The 12,175-nt window shown below is 45.6% G+C and overlaps 1 protein-coding gene across 3 annotated transcripts in view; it reads left to right on the forward strand.

Moving 5' to 3' along the window:
- The window catches only part of STX16 (syntaxin 16), a 29,383-nt gene extending 22,416 nt beyond the window's left edge, over positions 1-6,967 (forward strand). For all 3 annotated transcript variants that reach the window (XM_056844490.1, XM_056844489.1, XM_056844491.1), the window contains exon 8: positions 6,863-6,967. In XM_056844490.1, the coding sequence (XP_056700468.1) occupies positions 6,863-6,967 (105 nt within the window). The remainder of the gene's footprint in view (positions 1-6,862) is intronic.
- Positions 6,968-12,175: the final 5,208 nt, after the last annotated feature.

The following is a 12,175-nucleotide window of genomic DNA, read 5'->3' on the forward strand; positions in this document are numbered from 1 at the left end:
GTGCTTGTCCAGCCTCTGCTTAAAGTCTGCCAGTGAGGGGGGAGCTCACCACCTCCCTGGGTAGCCAATTCCACTGTTGAACAGCTCTTACTGTAAAAATGTTTTCCCTAATATCCAGCTGCTTACCTTTCCACCCGCAATGTAAACCCATTATTGCGAGTCCTATCCTCTGTTGCCAACAGCGCCCTGCCCTCCTCTAAGTGACAGCCCTTCAAATACTGTCCCCCCTCAACCCCCTCTTCTCTAGACTAAACATGCCTCGTAGGGATTGGTCTTGTTTTGCTCTTTTTAGGGACAGCCTTGGTAGAAATTGTGGCAATGTGTCGGCTAGTGGGGAGGGGTCATGGTTCTGTTGGGCACAAACTTTGCATGCAGAAGGGCCCAAGTTCAGACCCTGGCATCTCCAATTAAAATGTCTTGGACAGCTGCTCAGTTTGCCTCAATGGCTAGGTCAATGGGACAATTAGCAACTTGCTTAATAGGTGCCTGTATTAAAATGCTTATGTTCGCCATGCAGTGTTCAAAATTCTAAAAAGACCAGGGAATTCCATATAACCAAAAGCAATGGGTAAGAAATATAAACTTTTATTATCCTGCATTAATTACAAATTAAAACTAGTTGTCCAAGTACAGTATAATATATGTGGCTTTAGGAATGCAAGTTTAATCTTAAAATCAACATCCCCCCAGAGTTTGCACACCTATTTTAAGGAATTAGACTGGAGCGTCAACTACATTGGCATTGATAATTGTATTACCTAGTTCTGTAGTTTTGATGGGGTGGGGCTGTGGCTCCGTAGTAGAGCATTTGCGTGGCATTCAGAAGACCCCGGTTTCAATCCCTGGCATCTCCAGTTAAAAGGATCAGGCAGCAGATGACGTGACAGACCTCCGCCTGAGACCCTGGAGAGCCACTGCCAGTCTGAATAGATAATACTGACCTTGATGGACAAAGGGTCTGATTCAGTATAAGGCATATGTGCATATGTTGAGATCTGTTTGGAGGCCTTTGCAGGTCACTTCTGTTAAGGGTACAAAATACTGAGCTAGATGGACCGTTGATCTTCAGCCAGTTGTTTTTATGAAACTACAACAAGTGGTGAATGCAACAAATATTATCAGTGCTGTTTAGATACCTTGGACATTGTGGTTGGGTCCGGCAGATCCATTCTTCTAGCGGAGACGCCTTCCTCCAGAGGCAAAAGATATCCGAGCATCTTGTGACAGGCAAAACTTCTACCCGCCACCAGAAAAAGCATCCACGGGCAAAATGAGCCTATGCATTCCACTCCAATGATTCCCAAGTTAGCTCCTGGCTTAAATGTAATATCTGTGTGTGTGTAAAGTGCCGTCAAGTCGCAGCCAACTTATGGCGACCCCATTTGGGGTTTTCATGGCAAGAGACTATGACGCACCCCCCTTTCAACCACTTCAGTATCCCACTCTCTCAGCCCGGCCGTATATGCGGAGGGAAAAAGCGTTGGCCTGAGTATATTTGTGAGGAGATTATTTTCCTTCTCCTCCAGTCCCACACCAGTATTTACCTCAGTGAGAAATAGGAGACAAGAGGCTTTTTAACTTACAGACAAAACAGGGAAATTTATTGAACAGAACTCAGAGATTGGTTTTCAAGAAAAGGCAGAAATTGGAGGGAAAACTCTGTCAGATTTATGTACACAAGATTACTTCAGAGAAATAGCTTAGATGTTTTCTTCACTCAAGTTCCTTTCGTTCTTAGTTTCAAGCATACTCAGATTCCGTTTCAAGCTTAGTTCTATCCCTCAGAACTGTTATTCAGACGAAGACTCTTAGACTCTGTCCCCAGCCTAGCTCTCTCTGACTACCCCACACCAGTGGCTGTAATCCTCCACACCTCCCTCCTACTAGAATAGCTCTACCTCAGAGACTAATTCCCCTTGTGACCTGAGAATGGGCCCTCTCTAACACAATTCTCACTCCTGTCACTACCACAGGTTGTGTGTGTCAATAGCTTTGGCTTTAACAGAACCCCTCAGGTTCACAGAGTACAGTCTGGCTGCCGCTCAGTCTCGCTACCAAGCTTCCAATCTATCACAGCCTTCTCTGGCTGGTCCCAAGCTTCGAATCCTTTCACAGCCTCCTATCCAGGCTGGGTCCCAAGCTTCGAATGCTTTTCTGTCTCTCAGAGCTCAGGGTGTCAGCTCTCTGGTTCCGCCCACTCTTGGTCTGTCAGCTCTGGCTGCAGATTAGCCCCTTATCCATCACAGAGACTTAACAGAGGTGGTTTGCCAGTGCCTTCCTCTGCACAGCAACCCTGGTATTCCTTGGTGGTCTCCCATCCAAATACTAACCAGGGCTGACCCTGCTTAGCTTCTGAGATCTGACGAGATCAGGCTAGCCTGGGCCATCCAGGTCAGGGCAAATGTAATATGTAGGGCTTTAAAAAAAATGATCACATCTCAATTGAGCTATTATTTTCCCCAAGTGTCAGAGCCACCTGTGCATTTTCCCCTCAAATCCCTTTTCCCTGATCCCAAATTAGGCTAGTTGCTGCTGCTGGGTTTCCTAGATATAGATCATGCTTTTGAGCTAATTTCATGTTTTGCATCTTCCCTTCAAAATTGCATCTGCAGTTCCAACTTCTAACTATGTGGACAGTTTTAATTTACTATTTTCATATTTTTAGGAGAAATAGATGGGAGGGGTTTGAGTGTAGGGCTGTTGAAAATAAATTCGGTAAAATTCAGATCCGGCAAAATTCGGCCCGTTTTTATTCGGGAGATGCCAAAGTCCGAACTCCCCCGATTCGGATCTGTGGAATTCAGCATGAAATTCAGAGTTCGCAAATAAATTCGACCGTTAAAAGCCATTAAAAACACATTCGCGCCTTTCTGCAGCTCCGGGGGGGCATGTTTGGAGTTAGAAGTCCCAAACTTTCAGTGTAGCCTGAGGAGACCCTTCTTGCAAGAACCTCCAAGTTTGGTGAAGATTGGGTTGTGGGGGCGAGTTATGGGGTCTGGAAGGCGTCCCCCCCATCCGCCCATTGGAATAAAGCCATTTAAAGCACATTCGCGGCTTTCCGTGGCTCTGGGGGCATTTTTGGAGGTAGAGGTCCCAAACCTTCAGTGTATCTTGGAGGGACCCTACTTGCAAGAACCCCCAAGTTTGGTGACGATTGGGTCAGGGGGTCCTGAGTTATGGGGTCCCCCCACTGGAATAAAGCCATTTAAAGCACATTCGCGGCTTTCCGTGGCTCTGGGGGCATTTTTGGAGGTAGAGGTCCCAAACCTTCAGGGTAGCTTGAAGGGACCCTACTTGCAAGAACCCCCCCGGAGCCGCGGAAAGCCGTGAATGTGCTTTAAATGGCTTTATTCCAATGGGGGGGACCCCATAACTAGGACCCCCTGATCCAATCTTCACAAAACTTGGGGGTTCTTGCAAGTAGGGTCCCTCCAAGGTACCCTGAAGGTTTGGGACCTCTACCTCCAAAAATGCTCCCCCCCGCCCAGAGCCGCGGAAAGCCACGAATGTGCTTTAAATGGCTTTATTCCAATGGTGGGGATTCCATAACTCGGGCCGCCTTACCCAATCTTCACAAAACTTGGGGGTTCTTGCAAGTAGGGTCACCTCAAGCTACCCTGAAGGTTTGGGACCTCTACCTCCAAAAATGCCCACCCACCCCCGGGGCCCCGGAAAGCCACGAATGCCCTTTAAATAGCTTTATTCCAATGGGCGGATGGGGGGACCCCTTCCAGACCCCATAACCTGGTGCCCCCTGACACAATCTTCACCAAAATTGGGGGTTCTTGCAAGAAGGGTCCCCTCAAGCTACACTGAAAGTTTGGGACCTCTACCTCCAAACATGCCCCCCAGAGCCACGGAAACCCGCGAATGTGCACACGCACCCCCCCCCTCCACAGGGATCTCTCTCACACACAAACAGACACTCTCTTTCTCTCCCCAGGCCGTGCAGCGGCCAGGCTTACACACTCATCCGCAACTGATTGGCCAGAAGAAGACCCAGCTTAGCCACCACTGGCCATGGGAGAATGCTGATTCGGAGGCGCCGAATTTGTACGAATTTATCCGGCGTCTGCCCGAACTCACCGAGTTCGGCTCGTCATTTCCCCCCTTTTTTTACTTCAGTTCTATCCGAAGTAGAAATCACCAAATTGGGGAAAATTCGGCTGTTTTTCATGTCGGATGGAACCGAATTGACAGCCCTATTTGCGTGCCTGAAATGTTCATGAATTGCTGTTTGTTTGATTTTTTGATGTGAGCTCCTTAAAATTGAAAGTTCCTCCTCCCTATAGCTGAACAGATGTTACAATTTTGGAGGTGGGATAACCCTTTTCAGGAGTATTACACCCAATTATTCATTCGAAACAGCCTAATTCTCTAAGCTAAGCCTACCTTCCAAGGCTGTTGTGAAGATAAAATATAGGCCACCCTCAGCTTCTTGGATAAAGTGTGGAATAAAAATGTAGGCGATAATCCAAGATGGGAAATGCATATATCAGCATGTAGCATTGAAACCAGCAAGGTGTAATGCCTTCCTCCGTAAATAAACTTGCTGGCAAGATCTAAAACCACACCAGCCTTTGTTCTAAGACACTTTAGGGGGGCAAAGGGCACCATTTAAAGCCTTGTGTGTGAAGCTTCCATATTTCCTCTACGGCTGGAAGAGCTCTTTGTGAGTATGGTCATTCGCCAGCAGTGCACAACAGAGATTTCCTGTTTACAGGACAGAGGAGGGCAGCTGTACAGTTGCTGAGGTCCAGATGCTGAATCATGCCCTTGCTATTTGTGCGCATTCCTTTGTGGCTACTGGATTCTATTATAAGAATGGGCCCCATACAACCATTTCAGATGAACCCGGTTAATTTTGCCTACTTATTGCTCACCTAGCCAGTGAAACACCCTTGCTTTTCACTTTATTTCAACCAGTGCCCCTCCTTTTCGAATGCAGCGGCTCGAATCCTGCAGCATCGCCCTGCATGTGCTTTTGCCAGCGCGCAAGCGGGCTTTTCACGCTAGAGCTTGGTGGATTTAGTATCCTCTGGCAAGAGGTGGTGCGAGTGGAAGCGCAGGCAGAGGTGGCATCTGTGACAGGCCTTTTCCATCCACTGGGGACCCGCGCAGCCGCCCACGATTTGGGGGGACCGGGTTTGTTTTAAATTGCAAGTCTTCCCCTCAGGTACCAGATGTTCTTAAAGTAGCAAGTGTAAAAGTTTGGGTTTGCAGCCTTGAGGTAAGCTTTGTGGGGAGCAAGTAGAACACAGAGATCGCCGATGCAGGAGTTGTATGTAAATAACAGCAAAGATTTATTTATTTATAGGTTGGTTTCAAAGAACAGATCACTAGCACAGTTCTCCCGGTAGTCAAAGGAGAAAGCTGGCTGAGGCACATAAATTTAAGCTAGTTATGGCTTCAGCGTGTGATTTTGAACTCTCTTTACTGCTTATAGGTAAACAGACTTCTACTGACTAGCCACTAGGTTGAATCCTCTCTCACACACAGGATTCAACCCACAACAGCCTGCGCTTTCCCAAGACTAAAGGGTACAAGGTCTGCTCATTACCAGAGACAGGCCTACAGTCGGGTACTTTATTCTCTCCCAGAGGTAGAGTTAAACCACTCTGCCATGCTACCAGGCAGAGCTAACCCTTCAAACTGTCTGCTGTTTTACTGAGGGAAACCCAAAACTGTCACTGCCCTCTCCAAGAGGCAGATCTGAACTCAGAACTCTCCTGTGCTTCCCTCCAACATTCTATCCCCCTTCTGAAAGGGGATTGGATGCTGGAGCAGCGCTCCCACAGGCTCAGCTGAGTGGCTGTTTTCCCCTTTGAGGGCAGGACCGCCTCCTGTAGGTCACCGCATCATTCACACAGAGAGAGTGCTCCTGCAAACAATAACACTAACACAAGTGATTCCATGTGTGCAAATAAGCCCAGAAACAGAACTACTGTTAGGCCATTAAATGTTTTGCAAGCACTTAGGATCTAAGCCACTATTGGCAAGAATACAAGCCTTTATTGCTATGCTTTTATTTATTTATTTTATTCAATTTATAAGGGTTATAAATACTTATAAGGATCATCACACATGTGCATAAGTGCACCCCCTTTTTAGTATTGTTCACAATCAGTCCTGAGGCCCTCTCTGTAGCTTCCTGCCCTCTCTCTTCTTTGGGCTTCATTGGGAGTGAAGAAAGATCTGTTCCACCAGTACCATTGCATTCTTTCAGCGCAAGAAGAGGAGGAAAGAGCTTCTTGCGTTGGGAAAGGATCTTTGAGCTGGAGAAAAGAGCCACCATTAGTGGAATGGATCTGGGGGATCCAATCCTCTGTACTGATGGAAGGGGCTTCTTGGTTTTTCTTACTCTTTCGCGCCCAATCCCCAAGGATCAGGGGACCATAACTGAGTGTCCAAGGTACCATGCTTCTGTGAATCTGGCACACTTGCTGTGATGTAGTCTGCTTTGTAAGCATGAAAAACGGAGAGGGGATATCAGAGACAGTATTCAACAGAATCACTTGGGTGTTCAAATCCTTCATTGAGCCATGAATACTTGAAGCTGCCTTATACTCAATCAGACCGTTCTTCTGTCCAAGTCAGAACTGTCTTCTCTGACTAGAACTGCTCTCCAGGGATCTCAGGCACAGGTCTTTTACGCACCCTCTACATGACTTATTGTTTCAAAAAATAGAGATGCCGGGATTGAACCTGGGACCTTCTGCATGCCAAGCAGAAGCTCTGTCACTGAGCCACAGCCCCTCCCCAGTGTTGGCTGTGTTCCAATTTAAATCCTCAGTAAATTAAAGAAGAAGAAAAAGCTTGGCCTGAATAAGCATACTAATTTATTTCTTTTCTGTATCTACAGACTGAGCAGTACCAAAAGAAGAACCGGAAGATGCTTGTTATTTTAATTTTATTTGTAGTAGTCGTTGTCCTTATCATTGTTCTCATTGGTGTTAAATTTCGCTAGGTTATCACTCCCAACAATAATGATCTCTTTGTGTGAGTGTATGTGGGGATTTGTTTTTTGGGGGGTGTTTTTTGTGTCTATGAACAAGGTGAGCCTATCATTCTGAAAAGCTGCCTTCGGACGAATGAATGAATGTAAAAGCCCATTTGGTGCGACGTCTGTGCAATGTTCCTGTTTTAAAAAAGAAAACCACACCTTTTTCTGTTTAACATGCTCAGTGATGCATGAGGTTTCCATACATGTATGCATCGATATTGGGACCTTTTTGATTATTGCTGCTGGATTAGATATCCGGTTCCTTATCTAGGCGGTTGGAAGACTTAAAACTAAAATTAAGGATTACATCGTTTCAGAAAAGTACACTAATCACTTCCAGTGTTTTGCAGCTGTATGCTGTCATCTGCAGTCTTTTTTTGTGTTACAGTTAACCTTAAAAGATGTTGTCGACTGTCTAGGATTCCATTTGGATACGATACCAAAAAAGAAATAATTTGGAGGTGAAAAAATGCCTTAAAGTTAAAAAAAAACAAAAACAAAACCCTGTTTGGTTTTACTTGTTTCCTCCAGATTTTCACTTTCCTATTTTTATAGCATATAATATAGTATATAATAGAAGTGAAGCCTTTAAAAAACAGCAAATAATTCCGACCCTCCGATTTCATACCACTACTGTTCCCCTCCCTCCCAACCGGCGTGGCATTTAGAAGTGTAAATAGCATCCATTCCGTGATCAGTACTATAAATGTAAATGGCTAAAATGACTTTCTAAGGTTCAAGTAAGCAGAAATGTATTCCTACCCCCTACCTCCACATCATGCACTGTTTTCTACTTCACGTGTTTTTAAACACTTGAACTTTAAACCTCAGATCCAAAGGAAGTTCTTTCCTGCCCCTCATTTACATACACATCTAAGCATTTCTGATTATAAGAAGTAAAATTTGGCTTATTTCATCCTGTAGTTGCAGATAACCGAATGGCAAAAAACACAGGGCTGCCCGCGCATGTAACAAACCGGATGAAGTATGCTAGCCAACAAGGTTTTGGTTTTTTTAATCTGTCAGGATCATGTCCCTTGAGAGAAGAACTCTTGTCCTTTCCTGTCTGGCTGCAGAGAAGACGCAAGAGAAATTTTTTTTGGGTGGGGTGCTTTTCAGCTGTGATTAAGTGCTGTTCTACTGTATGTCAGGATTCCTCGGTTCTTAACGCATCGAACAACTGTGCAGAGAGATGACTCGATGCAGTGGAAATATTATTAGCAGCTTTGTAGGATCCTAAAAATGCTGTGCAATTTTAGGAACCTTGGCTTCAATCCTGTTGTGTTTTTTTTTTAAGCATTCAGTATTGGAATAATTTAATTAAAGCATGCCGTGTTATCTTTTTTCGTTTCCCAGTTGCTTCGTGCCCTCCATTAACAAAGAACCCAATCAGTAACAGTTGCATTACGGGCCTCCGCCCGCCATTCTTTCTGTCAACCAGCTCGTTGCGCTGTTTAGATTCTGGGGGGAATAGCTCTACAGAAAGTACTTCCTTAGTTCATACCAGGATTAGTCTTCCCAGTTAGGGATAGAGCACGCTCCACCGAGTTCAGAGTTTTCAGAGACCAAATGCGCAGGAGCCACACAAGAGCTCTATGCGCTGTTGTTGGATTATCACAGTTCCTTGTAAGCACTGCCTTACTTTGTAGTGGTTGGATCCCCCTTCCCAAAGCCCGTCAGGGTTGGTGGAACCATAGCTCTGTGGTGGCTCAGAGTGATATTGGTGGCTGATGATGCACTGAAGTGCCTGTACTTACCGCGAGCCACACTGTCTAGGATGCAACACGATCCGCTGTTAGTTTAAAACACTACGGGGAGTTGGAATAGCTTCAGCCAATTTGGGGGCACCTGTATACAAGTTGCATCATATTGAACACATTAAGCTGCCTTATACTGAATCAGATCCTTGATCCATCAAAGTCAGTATTGTCTACTCAGACCGGCAGCCACTCTCCAGGGTCTCAGGGCAGAGGTCTTTCACATCACCTACCTGCCTAGACCCTTTAACTGGAGATGCCAGGGATTGAGCCTGGGACCTTCTGCATGCCTAGCAGATGCTCTACCACTGAGCCACGGCCCCTCCCCAAATATTGTAATAATTGGATGGAGGAACCTCTTCCAAAAGCAGGGCTCCCAACCCAGCCCCCCTCTTTCTCAGATGTCCCATTGATCTTTTTTTAAAAAACTGGAAGATCTCCTGCTGTACGGCTGCTTTGGCTGTCGCATGAAGAAAGATAGGGTATGTGGGGTCAGCATTTGGAAGGGACCTTTTCTTGCCCACCTGGCCAACATATGAAGTCATTTTGGGGGAAATGCCATTTTAGACGAGGAATAAGCGACAGAAAGTAAATGGTTTCTGACCTTGCTTAGTTTCTCTAGCTTTTAAAATACACAAGAGCCTAGGATCAGGTATTAAAAACAGGTGGCAGGATGCAGTAGAAGAAGCCAAGAAATTAAAGAGGTGTCAAGGAAGCAGATCGCTAGGGGAAGTCTGAACTAATCATTAATCTTTTAATGGTAAAAAGCTTGTTAAAGGCTAATCTTTGCTTCTTGAAGATGGGTGTGGGCAGAGTGAGGTAAATGTCGAAGAAAAGGAGCATTCTAGTGAAAAGAGACAGCCCGGGGAAATTTGCACAAGAGCTCTTCTGGGTATATGCGAGGGGGTTGCCATGCAAACTCCTTGGGAGTCATCTCCGAGACACTAGAATTAAATTTTTAAAAAACCACCTGGCAACTTGTTTGCAGAGCTTTAGAAGGCATTGTGGGATAGATTTCTGAGGTTTCATTTGTGTATTGTACTCCATCCGCTGATAAGCATATAAAGGTTCAAACAAAATCTGTGTTTGCTCTGAGAAAACTTTTAACTTGGTTTGAGCAACCCTGGTATCTGAGGCAGACTCAATGTAAGATATGTACATTCCAAAGGGATTTGTCCTCTTGAGATCCCTTCAGGTACCATAGTTTCTGCGGAAGGCCAGTATAGATTTAAGGAGAAATGCAATCACTTTTAAGGGATCTTTCTATTACTTTTCACATTTTCCAGGCCAGCCATGTGCTAGGGGCTGTATTAAACACAGATGTGATATTTGCTCAGCCAAGAGGCCATCAAGTTTCACACTTAATATCTAAGACCAGTGAAGCAGCAATGAAGTAAAATATGACCAATGAGTTGGCAGAGATTTGATGGTGATTGTCATATCTGTTTATGCTTTGCTCCTGTGGCTTTTGGTGAAGCTAAGGAGACGTAGTTAACTCTCCTGAAATGCTTTCCAATGACTCTCATCACTGGATTGTTTCCTTGTGGCCATGCCTCTATATAAAAACCTTTGTTCCTGGCTAAAATTAACTAAATTTTGGTCATTTATGCATGGGAGTTTTACCTGAGTTTCGTTGCTCGCTGGACCCACACTTTCCTGTTGGGAATCTATGCACCAGCAGTCTCCAAACTCAAATCAGGAAGCATTTGAGTCCCCACCCCTTGAAATGCTGCTTTGTAATTGGCTGTAGTGCTTAGTGTGAGAGAAAAGTCCTGTCCTGTGGAAACCCAAGTGCTGTGTTAAAAAGCATTTTAAAAACAAAAACAAAATGGAGCTTTCTAAAATGAACGGGGGGTGGGGGGGGGGAGAAAGCCAAGCCTTGTTTCTAAATTCCTTTCTTGAGTGAGTCTGCTCAGAAAGAACTCTGAAGAAGCAGGAAGCATTTGAATCCCTGCCCTTTCACACGCTGCTTTGTAATTGGCTGTAGTGCTTTCTGTCTGTGAGACCAACATAACTCCCCCAAGCTTCCGTGTCCCACGCTTTGCCTTATGCATGGAGATTTCACCCAGGCTGATCTCAGGGGAGATCGACATCTCGGGTTATTAGAGGAACGGGAAGTCCTGGGATTTGTGAGGGCTGGCTGCGAGGTCATCTCTAATGGTTGGAAAACTCATGCATAACTCCAAGGAACAAGGAGACAGACCGGGGGCAAACATGCAAGTACCCATGCATAAACGACCTTTGACCACTGAAGCAAATTCTTCCCCTTTAACAATTGGGGAGACTAAGGCTGAAAATGGCTGGCTTTTGTTGGTGTGATTTGAACAGAGGCTGAAGGGTGAAGAGAGATGTCACATTCTGAACAGCAGTCGCCCGTAGTGTGAATGTGGCTTTTCACCTTGTACATACATGAAACACCAATGCTGGTTCAGGTCTCAGACTTGCCTCTGCTCTGTGCTTCAGGCAGGATCTCTGCAATTCCCCCCTTAATTAAGTGACATATATTTGTATATGTGCATGCTTCCTTTCTCACTCCAATGGGGAAGAGCATCTTAGCATGGGTGGTGTCTAGGCTTGCCAGCCTCCAGGTACTAGCTGGAGATCTGCTATTACAACTGATCTCCAGCCGATAGAGATCAGTTCACTTGGAGAAAATGGCCACTTTGGCAATTGGACTCTATGGCATTGAAGTCCCTCCCCTACCCAAACCCCATCCTCCTCAGGCTTCGCCCCAAAAATCTCCAGGCATTTCCCAACCCGGAGCTGGCAACCCTAGAGGTGTCTTTTCTCTGATCAGGAGATGGGTCTTAACTTTAGCATCCTCTTTCCACTATATAGTTCATCTATAACAGGACTCCCAACATTTGGAAGCCTGCTGGCCCCTATGGAGTTTTGAGAGAGGTGGTGAACACCACCCCAAAACAGTTGCTGCAGGAGGCGGAGCCAACCCCCCTACCTCACTTTGCAAAAGAAGGGGAAAGAGGAGGAATACAAAGGAGGAAAGAAGAGTTGGTTTTTATATGCCAACTTTCTCTACCACTTAAGGAAGAATCAAACTGGCTTACAATCACCTTCCCCTCCCCTCAACAGACACCCTGTGAGGTGGGTTGGGCTGAGAGAGTGTGACTCGCCCAAGGTCACCCAGCTGGCTTCGTGTGTAGGAGAGAGGAAACAAATCCAGTTCACCAGATTAGCCTCTGCTGCTTATGTGGAGGAGTGGGGAATCAAACCTGGTTCTCCCAGATCAGAGTCCATCGCTCTTAACCACTGCACCACTACTAAAAGTCAGCATAACAGCATTTGGTATTAGGGTATTCAGACTATATAAGACCGATACACCTTGTAAGGAAGCATCTCCTGCCCTTTGTCGTTATAAAGTGTGCCGAATGTGGTTTTCATAAAGGTAAAGCAAGAA

The sequence above is a fragment of the Euleptes europaea genome, chromosome 2, assembly GCF_029931775.1.
Source record: "Euleptes europaea isolate rEulEur1 chromosome 2, rEulEur1.hap1, whole genome shotgun sequence".
Taxonomy (NCBI): Eukaryota; Metazoa; Chordata; class Lepidosauria; order Squamata; family Sphaerodactylidae; genus Euleptes; species Euleptes europaea.